The sequence below is a fragment of the Malaclemys terrapin genome, chromosome 10 (genome assembly GCF_027887155.1).
Source record: "Malaclemys terrapin pileata isolate rMalTer1 chromosome 10, rMalTer1.hap1, whole genome shotgun sequence".
NCBI lineage: Eukaryota > Metazoa > Chordata > Testudines > Emydidae > Malaclemys > Malaclemys terrapin.
In genome coordinates this window covers 73,216,073-73,235,893 of record NC_071514.1, presented here as the reverse complement: position 1 = coordinate 73,235,893, position 19,821 = coordinate 73,216,073, and the positions used below count along the sequence as shown (strand labels likewise).

Here is a 19,821-nt window from a genome sequence, read left to right as displayed (position 1 = left end):
TTAGGTAGCCAGGATTTGCCAGCTAAACAATGTACAGAGAAAATAAAAAACAAAACAAAAAAACAGACAGCGCAGTACCCCACATTGCCTCTAGGGGACAGCAGCAGTGGCTGCTTGCTCCCCATCTCCTCCCCAGCATAAAGACAAATTCGAGCCCATTTGGAAGATGAAGTCTGGCTATCGGAGCTGAACAGACAGCAGCAGCTTTCTCTTGGCACACTGACTACAAATGGCCCTGGTATTTTTCACCCCGAGCATCCTCCAAGTGCCTTGCATGGTGCTGTTCCTTTTCCATTTCAAGTCAGCAGCAGGTAAGGTAGATCTGCTCCTTTCTCAATACAGGGCTAATGAGCCAGGGGTCATTAGAAGCAGTCCTGAAAAGCAATCTTATGCTGCTGTAAACACAGAATGAGCATTTATCTCCAGGCAAGCTCAGAAGTGACTGAGCATTTCTAGCGTTTGCATGAAAATAAATGCTCTATCTGCATTTGCAGCAAGGTTTGCAGTATCATATTTATCCTACATATGGAACCAGTCCTGCATTTGCAGGGGAACAGATTAGATGAGAGATCTTTTTCCCATTGCTAATTTCTGCAGTGCTAGGTTTCTGTTTCCCTGAAGAGTGATAAAACCCTACTCTGAAACTGAAGGAGATGTGGTTAAACCTCCTAGCTTGAACACTGGTTATTTATAAGGATGATTTTTTGTTTTCCTGTTCTGCAGTGGATTGTGTATTCATTCATCCTGCTTGAATAGCTGGAGCAGGTGTGAAGGGAGTTGCACCCCCAAGGGACACCTTCCCAGTAGGGAGCTGGCAATAATGAGCAAGTTCTCTTACAGAACAAAATGGAGGGGCAGCTACTTCTGCCCTTGTTAGTCCATACACCTCATTCAGCTCTTCATGGTGAGGCTTGGCAAATCTGGGAGGACAAGACTGAGTCTATCAGCCCCCTTCTACATTTCCTTCCTAATTGGGATGCAGTAAAACATCTCTGCTCCCTCACTGCTGTTGCACCCAGTGAGTCACAAATGACTAAGACAGCCCGCCTCTCCCTTTGCTCCTTCATAGCATGGCTGTGTTGCATCTTACATCAAATGGTATGAGGAGAAGTGAGTCAGGAGAGCTGGGTTAAATACTCCACTCTGCCACTTATTCATTGTGTGACCTTGAGCTAGTCACTTGACCCCCCTCTCTCTCAGTTATCATACTTCAATAAGACCCCTCCCCAGTTTCTTTTTGATATCCTCCACTGATTTCTGCTATTTTCCTCCAGCTGTGCTTCAGCAAAATGGACAGTGAGCTAAGTCTAATTTGCATAGAGAAATAGGAGACATCTCTCTCCATCTAGGTTTTTAAAAGGTCACCTGCATCAGGAAGGAGTTGAGTTTTTCCAGTTTTGCACCACCATGTTTCTTTCTACTCCCAGCCATTTCACAAGGGCTTGGAGTTTTTTGCCCCCCTTTCTCATTGCCCTTGAATACAGGGCCAACCTTCACTAGCATATGCAATTTAGGCTGTGGATGTTTCCTTTAAATTAGGGCCCTAGAGTGGTTCTTCCCCAGGCTGGGAGAAGTAGAGAGAGGAAAGGTTAGTAATGGAGGCTAAAGGAAAAACCTGTATTTTTCTTGGGTTTAATAAGGAAATAAGGGGATTAAACCTGTAACACGTACCTGGTTTTGGGGACACCTCTTCAGGCCAAAACTGTGCTCGTGGAACATTGATTAAGTGAAGGGTGTAGCTAGCAATGACTCTATTTATAAAGATGAGTTCTGCAGAACAGCATCAGATCTGTTCACACAAAATTTATTCTTTGCATTGAAGTTGTGGTCTTTTTATTTCATTATTTTTTTTTTTTTTAATGAAGCAGGGGGTGAGTGGAGGAAATGGAGTTGTGGCTACAAAAGCCTGATCCAACACTAGCAGGAAGAGTGAATACAGTTGGGGAAAGGGATTCGCTGGGTGAAGTTCTATGATATTAACTTGTACAGTATTGCCAACATCAAGAGATCAAAAATCATGAGTTGGACCCTCAAAAATCATGAGATTGGCCCCCAAAATTGTGACATTTTAAAGAAGATTTTATTGTGTTGTTTTGGTCAGTCTCTTGATTTTTGAACTCCCCCTGCCCATCTCCAGGGCATGTGCATTTGACAATTTCCCACTCTCCCACCTGTGCCAGATAAGTTGATTTTGGCCCCAATTGCAAGAGCTCTCACCCCCATCACCTGCCCAGCACTTAATCCTGCCCCCCAGTCCTCCATCAGTTCTCTCCCCACCCAACCCCACCAATTTCAGTCCCCCTCAGTTCACTTCCCCAGTCCCCATTATCACCACCCCATCAGTTCAGCCCCCCTTCCCCATTGACTCCCAACACCCTCAGTTCAGCCTCCCAGCACTCACCCCATCTGCTCAGAACCCACTGTCAATACAGACCTCCACCCTATCAGCCCTCACCTCCTCATGTCAGCCCTCCTGCTGCCCTCTGGCCATAGTTCAGCCTTCCTGGTCTCACCTCTGCTCCTCTTCACCCGTCCCAGGCCTCGGGGGGGCTGCAGTAGGGTCCCCTCTCCCACTTCCCTGGCTGCCAGGGGAACAGCTGCCCAGGGCTGTCAACGGGCACCCCAGCCGCCCAGGGCTGACAGGGGGAAGCCCCACCCAGCCAGGGTAGAAAAACAATCCTGAGATTTGAGAGTTCTATCACAAGATCATGAGCGAGGCTTCATTTTACTTAGCGATCGCATCTCTCACAATAAACTCGCAAGAGTTGGCATGTCCATATAACGTGCGTGCTTCGGTTTCTGGCTTGTGTTGAAAAAGCCACAATGGAATAATGCCTGTTATTTTTGTAGGCTTAAAGTAAAACTGGTCTTGTTTCAAATGCAGAGACTGGCTCTGTAATGTCTTCCCAAGACCAAATCATCACACCCATTTCCATAAGACAAATTCTGCCCTGGCGATAAGAGGCTGAAACACCAACAATTTTAATACACGTACAGAGGTACTTAGGCAACTAGTGGAATTTTCCTAATCACCTAGATGCCTAATTCCAATTGATTTCAATGGGAGTCAGCCACCTAGGCACTTACTCCTGCTAGGCACCTAACTGCATTTTTAGGTGCCCAAGTACCTTTACAAATCTGGCCCAAGTTTGTGCCTGCTTCCACCAGCACTGAATTTGCCCCTATACTTTAAAATCATAAACTACTTTAAGGGAGCTTGGCCCAGGTGATCTCTGAAGCCTGCATTTTCCTCTGCACAGAATCTTTCTCTTAACTACACAAAGGTTTGTTTTCCCCCCACCATACAAAGCTGGTGAAAAAAGTGTGTTTAGGCTTGTACATGGTGACGTAGAAAGAGAAAAATAATGCTAAAATGGAAGGAGTTTGCACATCTTGGAACAGACCCTTATCAGGAAGGATTTGTTTTAGCTTGTAACATTTCAGAAGTCAAACAAAGCTGGGGAGGGTTTATTACTTCACAGATATGTTTTGCTCCTTCTCTGCGTATACACTTTTATTTAAGCAACTGCAAGGTCCAAATCTGGATCTAAACTTCCTCAAAGTTTTGTGGGTATTCTGATCTAGCAATTTGGTTTGGGTCTCTCTCTATTTTTTAACATTTCCAGGGCCCATTCCTATGGAAATGTGTGTTTTTCATTATGAATTATTTTAATTCTAAATAACATATAACTAGTCATGGAGCTAGAGAGGAGAGTAATGTTTATACATATATTTTTAAATACCAAGGTGCAGTGCCTGTTCAGAAGCTTGACTGTATTTAGTGCCATCGGGCGCTAAACCCACATAATTACAGCATGTTAATACTTTTTTCACATGTTTGATCACAGGGAGAATATATATAAACACAATGACTTTTGTTTTCTGATTTTACAGTGCAGTATGTTCTGCAAATCAACAACAATGGTCCCATCACAACAGGAGCTCAAGCTACAATTCATGCCAGCTTGAGTATGAAGAATGATGATGTTGCATTCATTAGTGACCTAAAGTCCTATCATTTTAACTGGATTTTCACCCCTCTGACTTTGATTGAGAAATCAGAGCAGCGATTTAACTCTATGATTACCGTGACTGGTGAATTTTCTGGAGACTTTCCCATTTCTGTCTGGGCAACTGAGACACGCTGTTGGTTATGTCAGCCCATCGCCAAAAGCTTCACAATGCTTCATGTTACAGGTAAAATATCTTTGAACAGCTCATTCAAGTCTTAACACATTCCACTGAGATAGGCGCTGCGTATTCTGGGATTCAGAACGGTGCTAGCTACAACCATGTTTAACATGGCTTCTACTAGCAGGGTTCTAGAACAGTTTCTTTGACAGGTGGACAGAGATATTTTTTGCCATGAACAGTGGTCACCAGACCATGCTGTAGACTATCTAAGACAGAAAATCAATAACATGCTCACTTGCAAAAAAAAATCCCTGTGCCCACTGCTCAAGGAAACCATGCTAGAAACCTGATGTTTGAGCAGTTTTACTTCATGTTTCTGCTAGTTGTACCTCACAAAAGCTAGAGCGAGCCTGGTATGGATCAGGCCCTTTTTGTTCTGTGAAATCTAGATTCCTGAAGATGCAGATTGTTGTGTCACACTAGCTCAGCATATCTAGTTCCAAACTTGAGTTGACCTCCAGCAGCCGCAATCTACAAGTTTCTCCTTTTATCAGTCACATCCGAATTGTGCACAAGACATGACTGAAGTAGGAATACCATGAGGCCATCGGCATGGTACAGCTATTATACTTTGTATAAAAGTATTTTGAATAACTGTAGCTGGAGCACAGTTCAAGGCGTGGCTACTGTCACAAGTGGGACTATGTAAAATAGCACCTCTGTTATTATTATTTGTATTATCGTAGCATCTAAGAGCCAGTCATGGATCATTATGCGAGGCATTGTACAAAGAGAACAGACGACAGTCCCCGCCCCAAAGAACTTACACACTCAACAGATCTGATCATGTGGCTATTTAGAGTCACATGATCTGATTTTACTGTCCAGTGGACCCATCCTCAGGATTGTTGGGTGGGCCTGTGAAAGGATTTTCTCCATCATCCCTAAATATAACCGATTCTTGTCCATCAGGATCAGAGTACTAGCCACAGGGAACAGCTGCAAATTTGGGAGAGGGTTAGTGAGATCATTCTTTGAGAAACACCTCAAACTTAACCAAGCCATCTTACCCAATGAGTTTGAGTGTGCACACAGGATCTTTCAATCCTCTCCTGCCTCTTACTGCCAAAGCAGAGCCTATCTGCTTATTCTGTTCCTTTCAATCTCGGTGCTCAGTTTCCATTGGCTTATCTTTTCAAGGCTATCTTCACAAGGGAAAGGAAGAGAAACTTTTTAACCTATGAAAGCTAAGATTCGCCTTTACCTTCCTAGTTTCCCCAAGCAAGCAGGCCCCCAAGCACTGGCTTTGCAGGGCCCAAGGAAAAGCTCCAATATAAAAAATAAGTCTGTTTAGTTTTGTCTCCAGTTAGTTCTGCAGAGTCAGTCCCAGTCTGGAAGCGTGAGTTTCATTCTAGCTTCGTTTGCTGAGCGAGAGATTTGTTAACAAGATAGCAGCAGAGGTGGATTAGGGGTTGTGGGGCCCTGGGTCAGAGCAAGTGGGGGCCCCAACCCCGTTCCCCGGCAGGAGTGCCGGGTGGGTGGAGTGAGCGGGGCAAGCCCCCATACCCCAACCCCGCTCAGAGCACCAGGCGTGTGGAGCCTAGGAGCGCCCCAATTGGCCGGGGCCCCTGGACACGACTCAATTGGCCCAATGGCTAATCTGCCACTGGATAGCAGAATCTATGTTACAGGTGATCTGTCTAACCTGTCTAGTTATCTATAATGAGCTTATCCCTTGGAATCTGATCATCATGATCATGGACGATCTAGAGAGATCCCAGCCCAATTTCTTATATCACAGGTTGCACTCACAATGCTGGCCATTATGGATACGTCTACACTGCAGTTAAAAACCCAGGGCTGGCCCGTGCCACCTGACTCAGGGTCACAGGGCTGCTTAATGGCAGTGTAGACATGTGGGCTCGGGCTGGAGCCCAAGCTGCTCTAGGACCCTGTGAGGTGGGAGTACGGTTGCCAACCCTCCAGGATTGGCCTGGAGTCTCCAGGAATTAAAGTTTCAGAGTAACAGCCGTGTTAGTCTGTATCCGCAAAAAGAAGAACAGGAGTACTTGTGGCACCTTAGAGACTAACAAATTTATTAGAGCATAAGCTTTCGTGGACTACAGCCCACTGTAGTCCACGAAAGCTTATGCTCTAATAAATTTGTTAGTCTCTAAGGTGCCACAAGTACTCCTGTTCTTCTTTTTGCGGATACAGACTAACACGGCTGTTACTCTGAAACTTGTCATTATGCAAGGCACTGCATTTAGCCGTATGGAATAAGAAGAAGTGGGCTGTAGTCCACGAAAGCTTATGCTCTAATAAATTTGTTAGTCTCTAAGGTGCCACAAGTACTCCTGTTCTTCTTTTTGCAGGAATTAAAGATTAATCTTTAATTAAAGATTATGCCATGTGATGAAATCTCCAGGAATACATCCAACCAAAATTGGCAACCCTAGGAGGGTCCCAGAGCTCGGGCTGCAGTCCAAGCCCGAATGTCTACACTGAAATTAAACAGCTTCACAAACCCGAGACCCATCAGCCTGAGTCAGCTTGCACAGGCCAGCTGCAGGTTTTTTAATGCAGTATACACATCCCTAGACTATCTTTCAGCCTATAAACCAAGGGTCGGCAACCTTTGAGAAGTGGAATGCCAAGTCTTCATTAATTTAAGGTTTCACATGCCAATAAAAGGTTTCGCGTGCCAGGCCGGCAGCAGGCTGAACGGGGCCGGCGGCCGGGACCCCGGCTGGCCAGGGGCCGGCGGCCGAGACACCAGACTGGCAGCAGGCTGAGCGGGTCATCCTGCTGCCGGTCTGGGGTCCCGGCCGCCGGCCCCGCTCAGCCCGCTGCTGGCCTGGATGGACGGAACCCTGGCCGGCAGCAGGCTGAGCGGGGCCGGCGGCCAGGACCCCGGCTGGCAGCAGCGTGCCACTAAAAATCAGCCCGTGTGCTGCCTTTGGCACGCGTGCCGCAGGTTGCCAACCCCTGCTATAAACCAAGTAAATATGAGGATATCATCACTGAAAGACATGAAATTTCGAACTTCACTATGCTGTTTGCACGGAATCGCTTTACATTGTATAACTGTATTTTAAATCATTATAGGATTGTGTATAGCATGTCAGTCATTCACAATAGTAAAAAAATTCTTGTCCTATACACCTCTACCCTGATATAACGCGACCCGATATAACATGAATTCTGATATAACGCGGTAAAGCAATGCTCCAGAGGGGGCTGGGCTGCGCACTCCAGCAGATCAAAGCAAGTTCGATATAACGCGGTTTCACTTATAATGCGGTAAGATTTTTTTGGCTCCAGAGGACAATGTTATATCGAAGTAGAGGTGTACTTTGTTTTAGAGAGAGTGTGTATTGGTTAGATCAAGGGACAGGGAGTCAGGACTCCTGGAGTGGAATCATTGCCCCATTGAAGTCAATGGCAAAACTTTTCTGGACTTATATAGGGCCAAGATTTCCCCCCTTGGATTCTATTGCAGGCTGTGTGACCTTGCGTAAATCATTTAATCTCTCTACCTAAATTTACCAATCTGTGAAATAGATATACAAATGCTTACCCACCCTCACAGGGATGTTGAGAGATTAAAAGAATTAATGTTTAAATGGGGCTTTGAGATTTGTAGGTAATGCTATGAAAGTGAAATATAGTCTCATTGTTCTTCCTTTATCATCTTCTTCTGCAGAGTTTATAGTAGGGAATCTTACCATTGCACAAATAGAAGACAACAGAACATTTGTCGAACAAGGTTCTAGTTCTGCCACCGACACTCTGACCCTGATTTCTTTCTTTCGTCATGATCCGAGTAATTATTTCAAGTCGGCATCATTCATCTACAACTGGGATTTTGGAGATGGGTATGTCCAGTTGTTTGTTTATTTATGGAAAGTCTCCAGATGCTTCTGGTAAGGATGTGTAACACACTCCTACACTCATAATGTTCAGATAGTCTAGGAGCTCACAAACAGTTAAAAAATGTAAGCTTTGGCCTAGGGTCTGTCTCCAAGTTTCATTATGCTACTTAGATGCTGATGTGTGCTGAGCTTCCCAAAAATGCAGGGGTGTTGAGATACAGGTTTTTAGGTTAAAGTCCATGTTTAGTTAGAGAGGGTCTGCTAATGCAAATACATAGAGCTGAACAAATAATTCATAGTAAATAATATATTTAATGATTTGAGCATGTTTTTCTGCTTACAGAATCTCCATGAGCAGATTGCAATTTTCTCAAGTGTATTTTTAAATAAATTTGAAGAATTGATTGTATTCTTTTCCTTGGTTGTTATTGAACAGTGTCTAGATATTACAATGACTGGCCATCTATAAATACCTTAGATAGTCACATAGTACTGTTTCTATTCTCTGATTGGATGAGTGCATAAGCACTTCTGGCATGAATGTTTGTGTGTGTACATTTCAGGTTTGATTTTTTTAAATAGTGGTCCATATTATTTTACTAAAGAATTTAGTTTGCCTGTGGCACCCCTGCTTTACTGACTGTAATAAAAGAAATATTAGATCATTACCACCCATTCTAATTCTGACCCATGAATGATATTTAGGGATGATTGTGTCATTGATTTCCTTGAAAAACTTAAACAAAGTAAGAAAAGCATCCTGGTGGGCCTAATTCTGATCTCACTTTCACCAGTTTGACATCAGTATAACTCCATGAACTTCTGGGGAATTAGTCCTGATTTACATTGGTGTAACAAAGAAGACTCAGACCTTCATGTATCTAAAACATTCAGTGCAAGCAGTTTCTGACCAGAGGTGATGCTGATTCTAAATCTTTTCATGCTACCCATAGAACTCAGCTGGTAACTGAAGAACCCTTCGTCTACTATAATTATTCTACGGTGGGGAATTGCAAGGTACATCTCAAAGTTGTAGCTGAATGGGAGCAAATTGAGAGTGCCACACATGAAAGAAAGATTGTGCAGAAAACGGGAGATTTCACCACCGAATTGGAGTTGCTGGGTAATTATAAATGGCGTTGGATGCACAAAACAGAACTTCCTGCATTGTTGCACAAGCTGTAGTATAATGTAATTTCTAGACCATAAGTTGAGCATGATAATTAAACAGAATAGGGAGATCTTTAATAAAGTATTGTATCAGACCTATGGTTTAACAACAGAGCTTTTCCAGTTTTATTATCATCAACATTTGTTTTCAAAAACAAACATTCAGTAAAAAAAACTTTCCATGTATCAAAAACCTAATATTTCCATGTATCAAAAACCTTGTTTTTAGTAAATGAAAATTGTCAAATGCATTCTTTGTTTAAAAAAAAAATCAAAATGCAAAATTTAAACCCTACAATCATTATTTTAAAAATTGTGTAATGGCTCTATTTACATTAATTATATTGTTTAGCTCTGCATAAGGCTAATTCATGTTTGCTTTGGCACCCAGAGGCCATAGCAAAGGGCAATTCCTAAATGCATGAAATTAGGCTTGGCAGAATTCAATTTTTATTTTTTGATAATTTCAGCAGATAATATCAACGTTTATTGTTAAGCATTTTTTTAGATTTTCAAAGATTTACATTTTTACAGATGCAGGAAGTTACTGGGAGGAGGTACAGACAATGGTGGGGTCAGACCATAATTATTTAATGACAGTAGATGTTGAGATTCAAAAAGCTAATGCTTGTAATGGTTAAAACACAAATTGTCAACATCACGTTGTCAAAATATACTAAGTAAATATCCTAAATCAAACTCTAATAATTTCTCAGGCAGCACTTTTCTTACTTTGCCTATCTGTGAATTTTAATTATCATTGATGGAAATTTTCTTTTGTTGGTTTGTGTGTATATGGTGAAATCAACATTTACCGATAAAAATCTAATCTTTCCAAGCCTAAAAATAATCAGTTGTAATGTTTAAAGATAACTGACAAAACATACTAGTTGATCTGAAGCTATTCTATTTATTAGCAAAAACAAATAATAATAAATAAATATCACTGATGTGACTAAAATAAGCCAGGATAGAAAAGTGCATAAAAATTAAACTTTCACTGTAAAACAAGAAATTGTTTTTGTTTTTAAAGCCACAGTTTTATGACTGTGTCACACTGTTCTTTCCAGATGCTGTTAAAAGTATAAATGTCATAGGCTCCAGAGAGACTCGTGTAATGGAAAACTTAAGTTTATCTCTACATATCAATGGCAGGTAAGTAACACACAAATATCCTTTGCTATAAAAAAAATTGTTTTTTTCTCCTGATTTCCCCAGTGTGTAACCCATTGCATGCTACAGAACTGATCCCTAGAAAGATTTATTTTCTGTGAACAAGATATTACTGCACATTACTTGTTCATGACTCTAAAAATCTCTCGTACTGCAATAGGTTGCAGAAATGTAGACTATTAATAAACTGCACTTCTCTCCAAGGATCCCCAAGTATTTAAACACAACACAAATGTTAATGAAAATCAAAGAGGACAGTGAGAAGAGAAACAGAGAGCAGTAAAAAGGAAGGAAAATAAGGGGCTTTTTAAACTGTGCTCTGAACTTTTCTTCCTCGTTGATCCCTATCACTAAAGAAACCTGCACGCCGCATGTAGGGCACACTAACCAGTAGGCACACCAAGGCTGGGAGTAGTAAGTTTAGGGTGCTGTTTCAGCCAGGTAACAGCAGCCACAATGTGAACCAGGCAAGAAGAGTCTGAGCGGCGGTAGACCCAGAAAGGGAGGAATGAAGTGAAAGAACTGGATAATAGTGAAGAATTTAGCCAAAGACAGCTGGTTCTGGGGAGGAGAGAAAGCTTACAGTGCAGAGGTTGGTCTCGGCCCTCTTCCCAATGCACCACTTTGGTGCATTTAGTGGTGCATTGGAACTAAAGGTTCAAATGTAAGAACATGAGAGCGGCACACCCAAGTTTAGCTTTGCAGACGCTCTGTCAAGCTGTGTGACAGTCTGAGTGAAGGAAATCTTTTCAGATAGGGAAGGAGTTTTGCAATGTCTTGTTGGAAAACTTAACAGAATCCTTCATCAGCAGAGAGAGAGACTGAACAAACTCTGGCTTAAAATTTATCCCACAGCAATGAGTCTTCCTCCAAGTGAGTGAGGCTTGCCAGGCCTGCCTGTGAGAGCTGGCTGGGTTGATACAGTCTTGCTGTGTGCATTGCAAATCATAGAATATCAGGGTTGGAAGGGACCTCAGGAGGTCATCTAGTCCAACCCCCTTACTGAAAGCAGGATCAATCCCCAGACAGATTTTTGCCCTAAATCATCCCCTGAAGGATTGAACTCACAACCCTAGGTTTAGCAGGCCAATGCTCAAACCACTAAGCTATCCCTGGAGGACAATAACATGTGTACAGGTGTACATAAGCCTCCTGCCAGGTGCCCAAACTTTGTGACACCAGGACATTGCTAGTAATTTGCCTGGACAGAAGTCATCCTCTGTTGAACTAAGCAAGACTTCTCATGAGCTTACACATTTGCAGGCGCAGGGCCTAGATTGCATGCAAATTAACATAAATTGTAAAAAATGTTTGGCAGGTGAATTTTAGACCCCTGAAACAGGGTTTTAGAATGAACAACCCAACCACACCCTAAGCTCTAGCGGAAGAAATAGCACCAACATATTCAAAAGAATATTGGTGATACAAAGCAGCACTGAATGATAAATAAACTGGTCTAATTAAAATCTGGCCTGAGGGATGGGATTTTTATGACAGAAGCAGAACTCAAAGTGAGCCAAGCACAAACTGACTTCTTCGCTCAGCAATGAATGTGCTGCAGGGTTGGAGGAATGGGATGCTGATAAAAAGGATCAAGAAAGGATAAGTTTATCACCAGAATCAAAGTCCAGAGAGCAGCAGATGAGCCTCTGCAGGAACATGTAGAGCAAAGGTCTGAAAAATGTAAATACAGAGCACAAGCAAAACAGCAAAAAGCTATATGGCCAAAACATTGTGGAAATGGTGGTGTACCTTGATGTATTTCTAGCAAATAAAGAGCTTTCTGACATTGCTTTAAGATGATGCTGTGATTTACACGCTTTATTTACCTTTTGCCAAGTCTTTAATCCAAACAGTAGTGTTAAGCTCATCTGATGCTCTTTTATAGGCTTTTTATGAGCAGAGAACATACATGAAAATCCTGGGTGTGTCACAGAATCACAGACATTGACCTCTCTCATTGTCGAAGGAACAAGAAAAATAACATTTTCTGACCTCTGGGAATGAAGTCCATTTCTGCTCGCCCTAGTTGAGGAAGGGATGAAAAATAGAGAGACATTTTTATAATATCATTTTACCTTTTCAGCACCTTTCATGCCAACTGTTTCTAAAGCACTTTATAAACCATATAGACCCTTGTGAGGATTCTTTCACTTGCCACTGAAATCCAGCTACATGTGGGGTGGAATAAAGCAGGTATTTAAGGACCTAATCCCATGAGATGCTAAGCATCCCGTGCAAGTCAGTGGTGATTGAGGGCACTCAGCACCTCAAAGGATTGGCGCACAAAGGATTGGAACCTGATTACATTCTATATTCCTAGCTGCTCCTGCAGTTTTATCTGGAGACAGTAACAGTTTTCACTTCCTATATAACATGAAGACAGTTTCTGTCTAGATAAAACTTCAGGAGCATCTAGGTATGCAGAATGTAATCCGGCAAGATGCAATTTGGCCAGGGCTCTACGATTAATACCCCTACTTTTTGTTAAAAACCACATGAGATTGTTAATCACCACAGGCAGTAAGGACCTCAGTTTCACATTTAATTCAAAAGGCAGTACCCCTGGAGATTGTTCAAGGAGACATGTACCTATTATGCATTGCCAACACCACTTCTTGCAGCATCTTGGGTTTCCTTTGAAGGTTTCCTATCAGAGTGCTTCCTGGGTCCTGCTTACTTCGTAAGCTCTGATAAAACCATACAGGCGAAAAGACCCAAAGCTTCCAAAATGAATGGGTGTTTTGGATAAGAAGGAATGCAGGATTGAACCCTGAGGTATATCTTCAGGCTGTGGAACAAGTTTTTCCCCTCCAATATCTAGAGGGGATTCCTTTTCAGTCTTGGCTGTGGAATGTGATGATGAAGGTGATCAAGGAAAGGCTGGTTATGTAGCATACCGTGAAACTGATGAAAATGATAATAGACATCCACCTCTGTTTGTGTGCAGAATGTTTACATATGAATTCCATTCTCTGACGTCAGTGCTAGGGTTGAATTATGACTAAAAGTTAGGAACATAGGAATTTCCGGATGGGATCACACCCAAGGTCACTCTAGTCCAGTATCCCATCTCTGAATGTGGCCAACACCAAATACTTTAGGAGTCCTGGTGGTTTTCAATTTTTAAAATATATTTCTTAGATGTTTACAGTATTTCATAATGGTAAATGGAACTGACTTACAAACAAACACAGCAACCTGATCATAACAAATTTTCATAAAGAAATAAAGGAATCAAAGTTTAGTTTTCTATTAATAATGGTATCATATTATTCATGTCCATTCAGACAGCTGCCCGGTATTCAGGAAAACATTTGTGAATTCACAAATTTTAGCCCAAATAATTATTCATCCAAAAAAATAGTAACAGAAGCTTACTTATTATCCTGTCTCAAAATTTACAGTCAACCAAGCAAAAACTGTCACTCTGTGGAACGATTCACAATCATGAGTGCCAATCCCAGGGCAGACTGTCAAAAAGCAGGGCAGACACCCCAAACTTGTGGTATGTTCTATAATTAGATTTCACCAATCTAGTAACAAATGTGAACTCCTGAAGCACCATACCAGTCTTACCATGAAGACACAGGCAGGCCCCTTGGACACTTCAGTCTATCTTGCCACCCAGGCAAGCTGGACTTAGTGATAAATGGTCACTTACACCAAAGATCACAAAATATTCAGGTTGCTTCCAGTCGCAAGAGACCACTTACCACAGGACAATTTCTACCTCAGATCTCACACCAAAGACAACATTTGTAGCCAATCCTATAGTAAACTAACTAAGGATTTATTAAGTAAGGAAAAGAAATGAGAGAGTTATTTACAGGTTAAAGCAGGCAACATATAGGCACAAATGAGTTACAATCTGTGGTTTCCAAAGGTGACAGAGATGTAGTAATGTCCACTGAATGTCTTTTAGAGCTAAACCAGGTTGACCTTGGCGATCTCTGCTTTTTACCACTCAAAACAATCGGTGGTTAAGTTTAATCGCCAGGAGTGCAACTCCCAGCAATAAAGCGCTATCTACACTGGCGCTTTTCAGCGCTAAAACTTTTGTCGCTCAAGGGGGTGTTTTTTCACACCCTGAACGACTAAAGTTTTAGCGCTGAAAGTGGCAGTGTAGACACAGACTTAGTCTTGATAGTTCTCCTTCATGAGCGGGGGTAATCGCTCCTCCTGCCTGAGTTTACAAGTTCAGAGTAGGCATTTTTACAATTATAAAGCAAAACTTATAATTTACCTTTATAGCACGGGATGCAGACACTACAAGTAGCATTAATGCATGCAGCAATTTACAAGCATTAAACACTAAACCCATCCTTACAAGTCTAACACCTAACTTAAACAACACTAACATCCAGGTGAGCTACATCTGGTCTGCAGCTCTGAATCTGTCAGTGCTCAGCTGATGCCTACAGACTTGGCAAAAGCTGGCACCTGGTCTACCAGCATCACAAAAACAATACCACGTGATTTAGGTGATCAGTGCCACAACACAAAAGACAAACAGTCAATGTTTGCCAAAAACCCATACACTGAAAATTATTCCATCAACCCCTGACCACCTCCACCCCCTGCTGCAGCAATGTTTTGGCATAAGAATAATCCATGCTATTGCAGAAATGAGGATTCGTCAATGTACTAACAGAACTGGGGAAAAATCATAGCAAGTATTAGGACATTTTCAAATGATGTAAATCAGTATAGTTCCACTGAAGCCAAGGGAACAACACTGATTTATGCCCGCTGAGACTTTGGTCCATTATTCCCAACAAAAGGTAGGCTGAGCCTTTATAATTGTAAGTCCTAAATTGTGACACAATCCATGTGTGTACTGCTGTTCTTGCCTAGCAATCAGAAACTGTCATTCACATTCTGTACACAAAGCTGTCTGCTCCACTAGCCTCTCAGGCATTTGGCTGTCAGGTCTATATCAAATATCCATGGCTATGTAAGTGTTATGAAGAAGTGTTCAATAGATAAATGTGTGTACAGTTACTTAGTTCTAGCATTAGTTCGGTGCAGTATTACTACTTATATTTATATTATATTTTATATTATATTTATATTTGTTCACCTTGTTTATATTTATATAAATATGTATATACTTACACCAACCGTCAATGTTTTCAACGTTCCTGTGCTATTTAATCTATGTGATTTATGCATTCCTATTTCAAATAATTTTTTACAAGCCTCTGCTGAATTTTTTCCTTTTCATTTCAGCCCTCCAATCACCTTATGCTGGCTCATAAAGGCTGAATGTATTCCACTGGAAGGGGAAATGTGCCATCTAGTGGTGATTAATGGCTCCTCCTACAATTTGAGCCATACCTTTCGTAATGCAGGACAATACTGTCTCAGCGTGAGAGTGGAGAATGGTGTGAACATGTTGCAGACGTACCATGAGATTAAAGTGTGGCCAACAGGTGAGACTCGAGATACAGAGGAACTGCCATGTTGGCTCAGATGACTAGATGTGCCTTTGACAGTAGCCACTACCAAAAGCTTCAGAGGACTGTGCAAAAAGTTTTTTAGTGGACAGTTATGGAAAAACCAGCCCAGAGATGGTTTCTTCCTAACCCTGATCAGCTAGAAGTTGGCTTATGTCCTGAAGCATGAAGGTTATATGCTCTCTTTTTTGTTTTGTTTTGTTTAAATTTCCTCTCTCATATAACTGATGTTCTACTCCTTTTTAAAATCCTACTAAGTCTCAGTGGTAACTGGAGAGTTCCATAGGATGACTGACTTGTGTACAAAATGTATTTTTATCAGTTTTAAATTTGCTGCCTTTAAATTTCACAAGTGGCCTTCAGCTCATGCATTGTGAGAGGCTAAGCAGGACATAAAAATTCTCATGTCCCCTCGTATTAACCTCTTCCTTAAAATAAGCAGTCCCAGTCTTTTCAGTATCTCTCTTTATAGGGAAGTCTTTCCAGGTCTGTAATTATTCTAGTTGCCAATTTCTGCCCCTCCAACCCCACACCCCATCAATCTCTGGTATACACTTTTTGAGACAGGGCAACCAGAACTGAAACCAGTTTTCAGAGATCTGTAAGGGGCCAGCACTGAGCAAATGGTCAGTGCCAGGTGGGGAAGAGAGCATGGCCAGGGCAGCTTGCTGGAGCAATGGTGAGAGAATGCCTAAAAATTCTCAGGAGAAGGGGTAAGAGGGCAGTTCAATTTCCATGGCCTTTAAGACACTGGCTTACATTGGGGGCTGCAACGCCAACCCATCCCCCCCAGCCCCCAAGCTTATGAAGGGGGCCCTGGCCACACCTCTTTCCTGCCCACTTCAAGAGCATGCACACAAACACTCAGGAGCTGTCTATGCACCTGGCCTTTGTGCAGTCCATACTAGGGGAAAAGGAAAGGACCTTTACAACCTCCCACGCCACCACCCTGTTCTCTCATAAGGGCTTGCCCCATTCTGGTCCTCAGTCATTGGCCTGAGCTAGCCAGCAAAAGTGCCAGCTGTAATGATGCGAGCACCTGTCGAATAGACCTGTGACTGAGACCGATACCTCATTTCACTGAACCTGCTGGACAGCCAGCAGATGGGAATTACTTTTGGTTGCTACAAAATTTAGGCTGGATTTGAACCAGTGGCCTAGAGGTTAAAGGTGTTGAATGCCATGGCCAGTTCAGAATCCAGGCAACTGCGTTAAGATTTACCAGCCATGTGTGAAGTTTGTTCTGATGTCATCTGCTTTACTTCACTAGGAGACAGAATAGGTAGAATAGATTTACAAAGCAGGCTTGCTGGGTGGAATCTCTCCCTGCCTTAGCATTTGGCTTTTCTGATTATCCTGTGTATTCTCTTTTCCTCCATTTCTCTGGGCTCAATGCTTTGCACACCTGGAGGTGAGAAGAGACCCAGGGGACTTTATTTCAACTTTTCTGTCTCCTGCTTCTGCACTCTTAGGGTCGGCAAAGGACTGATTCAACTCTTGGCATAATTTAGGGCAGGTTCAGGGCGTAGCCTGGGAAATCCTCAGGTACCTACTTTAGAGCAGCTTCAAGGATCCTTTGTATCCCCGGTGTAGTCACAAAGTATGCTTAAAATGCCACATGATTGAGGAGGGAGGAAGAGGAAGTATATTTGGCAAAGTGAAGGCTGGTTTAAAAGAATTGAAAACAATCTAGCATACACCACAATTATTCAAATACAGCTGGGCAATTTGCTTTCTTTTAAAATAGTGTTTTGGGGAGAATAACCTGTGCCCCAAGTGCATGTTACTCTTTCATTCTACCCAGTCTTAAAGTTTCTTCACCTAGAATGGCCTGATCTCAGTGCATTATATTATACTGGACACATTCCTTCTTTCCCCAGGTATTCACCCGGCTTTCTTTGCCTTGCCATGTATTGCTCTGATTTCAGTGATGCTGGGATTTGTTATATACACGACCTTCCGAAGCAGCTCACAGCAGAAGGATCTTGTGGAGGTACAGGGGTAGCGTTGCTTTGCACGGGGCAAATAATTCAGAATAAGTCACTGGATGAATTTCTACCCCACCCCTTTTTTTGTTGTGTTTCTTTTTTTCCTGTTTGCAGATTGCCCACAAACAGAGGGTGATTTTCTCAGATATATTTGAAATTATTCACTGAATAGTTTCACCAAATTATTCTCGGTCTGTAGTTCATTCCACAGCAGTTTGTTGCATGAATTCACTATTAGAAATTTGAGCTGTGTAAGCGGTCATTTAAATCATGTGGCATGGCTCTGTGTCCTTATTGGATGAAGGTAACTCATTGATTCAGGCTGTAGTGCAAATTCTAGTGGGAAATCAATTTAAAATTGAATTTCCATTAATATTCTCCAATATTTTCTTGTTCTGGCGGAGGGGACTGATTGCCCGGGGGAGGTGCGGGGGGAGTGTTCACAGAAGGACATATCCTGGGTAACCATGTGTGTATGGAAAGAAGGAAGGTGTGGTAGTGGGAAAGGAGGTTGGATAGTGAGATAGGACAGGGTATTAGGTAGAAAGGTACTAAGTAATCATATGAGCGTATTTTGTAACCTTCATCCACCCACCCTCCTATTTTCTTCACCTAGTGGAGTTTTCCCTTGTGTCATGTCTATAGTTAATATGCACGCTACTAGGGTCAGAGACCAGATCTTCCTAGATATTTAGAAAGCAACTAACATTTTGGACAGTACCACAATACAAATAATAGGCCTGTTAAGAGAGAAACTGACTCTGGTTCCGTTTCTGATTTTTCACTTGCTAGAGTAGCCCTAAATTTGGAAGTGACCTCCTCCTCTTTGATGTTGCTTTTCAGGTAGCCGACTTTGATTTTTCTCCTCTGTCTGACAAAAATCCCTCTCCTTCCGATTCCGAGTCAAGCTGTGGTCGAATATGCTGCAGGTCCTGTTTCCTTCAGCCACCTCAAGAATATTGGGAGACTGTCAGGGAGAGCCACGGACTCCTCCATCCTTTGTACAAGCCAGTCAAAATGTACACAGTGTGAAGAACACAGCTTCATTTGGTTACGTTAACTGCTGGCCTTAACTTTTCTCTTATGATGAGTTAAAAGCCAAGTGCTGCATGGATGGTTTATTTTTGCTGCTACATTGAGAGATTAACTACTTATTAGGCCCAATACTAAAGAGTACTTCATCGTGTAATTTAAAAGGAAAGAGCCTGAACTACAATAAAAGTGGCTTCGCATATTTGAATTACACAAGTGTATATCTTACAGTAGAGAGCATTGCCGAATCATTTAAATGCAGTATGTTATTCTTATGAAGGATTATTTTATGTGCAGATGTTTGCCAAATCCACTCCCCTTTGTTATCTGTCTGACCTTCCCCCATCACTCCCATCTCAATGCTGTTTGTTTCAAAGATGGAAATGCTCAAGACAAAAAAGTGCTTTTCTCTTTTTTCACAGCCATACAGCATTCAGTTTACCAGGAGACTGAACCAAGTGAAATGCTGTTACTGTAATGCAAGGGTCTCAAACACGTGGCCCGCGGGGTTGTTTTCTGTGGCCCGCGAGCTCCTCACGCCCCCCTCCCCCCCAGCGTTTACCTAGAGCGGCTCCAGCCCGACGCGCTCCAGGAAGCGGCCGGAACATGGGGAAGCGGGGGCACAGGGCTCTGTGTGTTGCTCTTGCTTCAGGCAGCGCCCCCAGCAGCTCCCATTGGCCACAGTTCCCCATTCCCGGCCAATGGGAGCTGCTGGGGGCGGTGCCTGAAGCAACAGCAAGACACAGACCCCTGTGCCCCTCCTCCCCCAGGTTCCAGCCACTTCCCGGAGCGGTGCGGGGACAGGCAGGCAGGTGGCCTGCCCTGCCCCGGTTCGTGTCAGGCCGGAGCCCACCCCCCAAGCCCCTCCTGCAGCCCAACCCCCTGCTGTACCCCGCACCCCTCCTGCAGCCCAACCCCCTCCTGCACCCCCCACCCCAACTCCCTGCTCTGAGCCCCACACCCCACACCCCTCCTACCCTTCCTGGGGCC

General features: G+C 42.8%; 1 protein-coding gene across 1 annotated transcript; it reads left to right on the top strand.

Annotated features, from left to right (window-relative positions):
• Nucleotides 1–142: 142 nt before the first annotated feature.
• On the top strand, nt 143–19,088 carry TMEM130 (transmembrane protein 130). Its single transcript, XM_054041331.1, has 8 exons — nt 143–311; nt 3,895–4,197; nt 7,841–8,012; nt 8,963–9,132; nt 10,250–10,334; nt 15,585–15,787; nt 17,692–17,804; nt 18,643–19,088. The coding sequence occupies exons 1-8, from the start codon at nt 230–232 to the stop codon at nt 18,829–18,831; spliced, it is 1,317 nt and encodes a 438-aa protein (XP_053897306.1). The 5' UTR covers nt 143–229; the 3' UTR covers nt 18,832–19,088.
• The last annotated feature ends 733 nt before the right edge of the window (nt 19,089–19,821 follow it).

Coding starts and splice junctions, on each gene's coding strand:
- TMEM130 (XM_054041331.1), top strand. CDS start 230: ATGGCCCTGGTATTTTTCACCCCGAGCATCCTCCAAGTGCCTTGCATG. Junction 4,198..7,840: donor CACAATGCTTCATGTTACAG/GTAAAATATCTT, acceptor CTTCTTCTGCAG/AGTTTATAGTAGGGAATCTT. Junction 15,788..17,691: donor GATTAAAGTGTGGCCAACAG/GTGAGACTCGAG, acceptor TTCTTTCCCCAG/GTATTCACCCGGCTTTCTTT.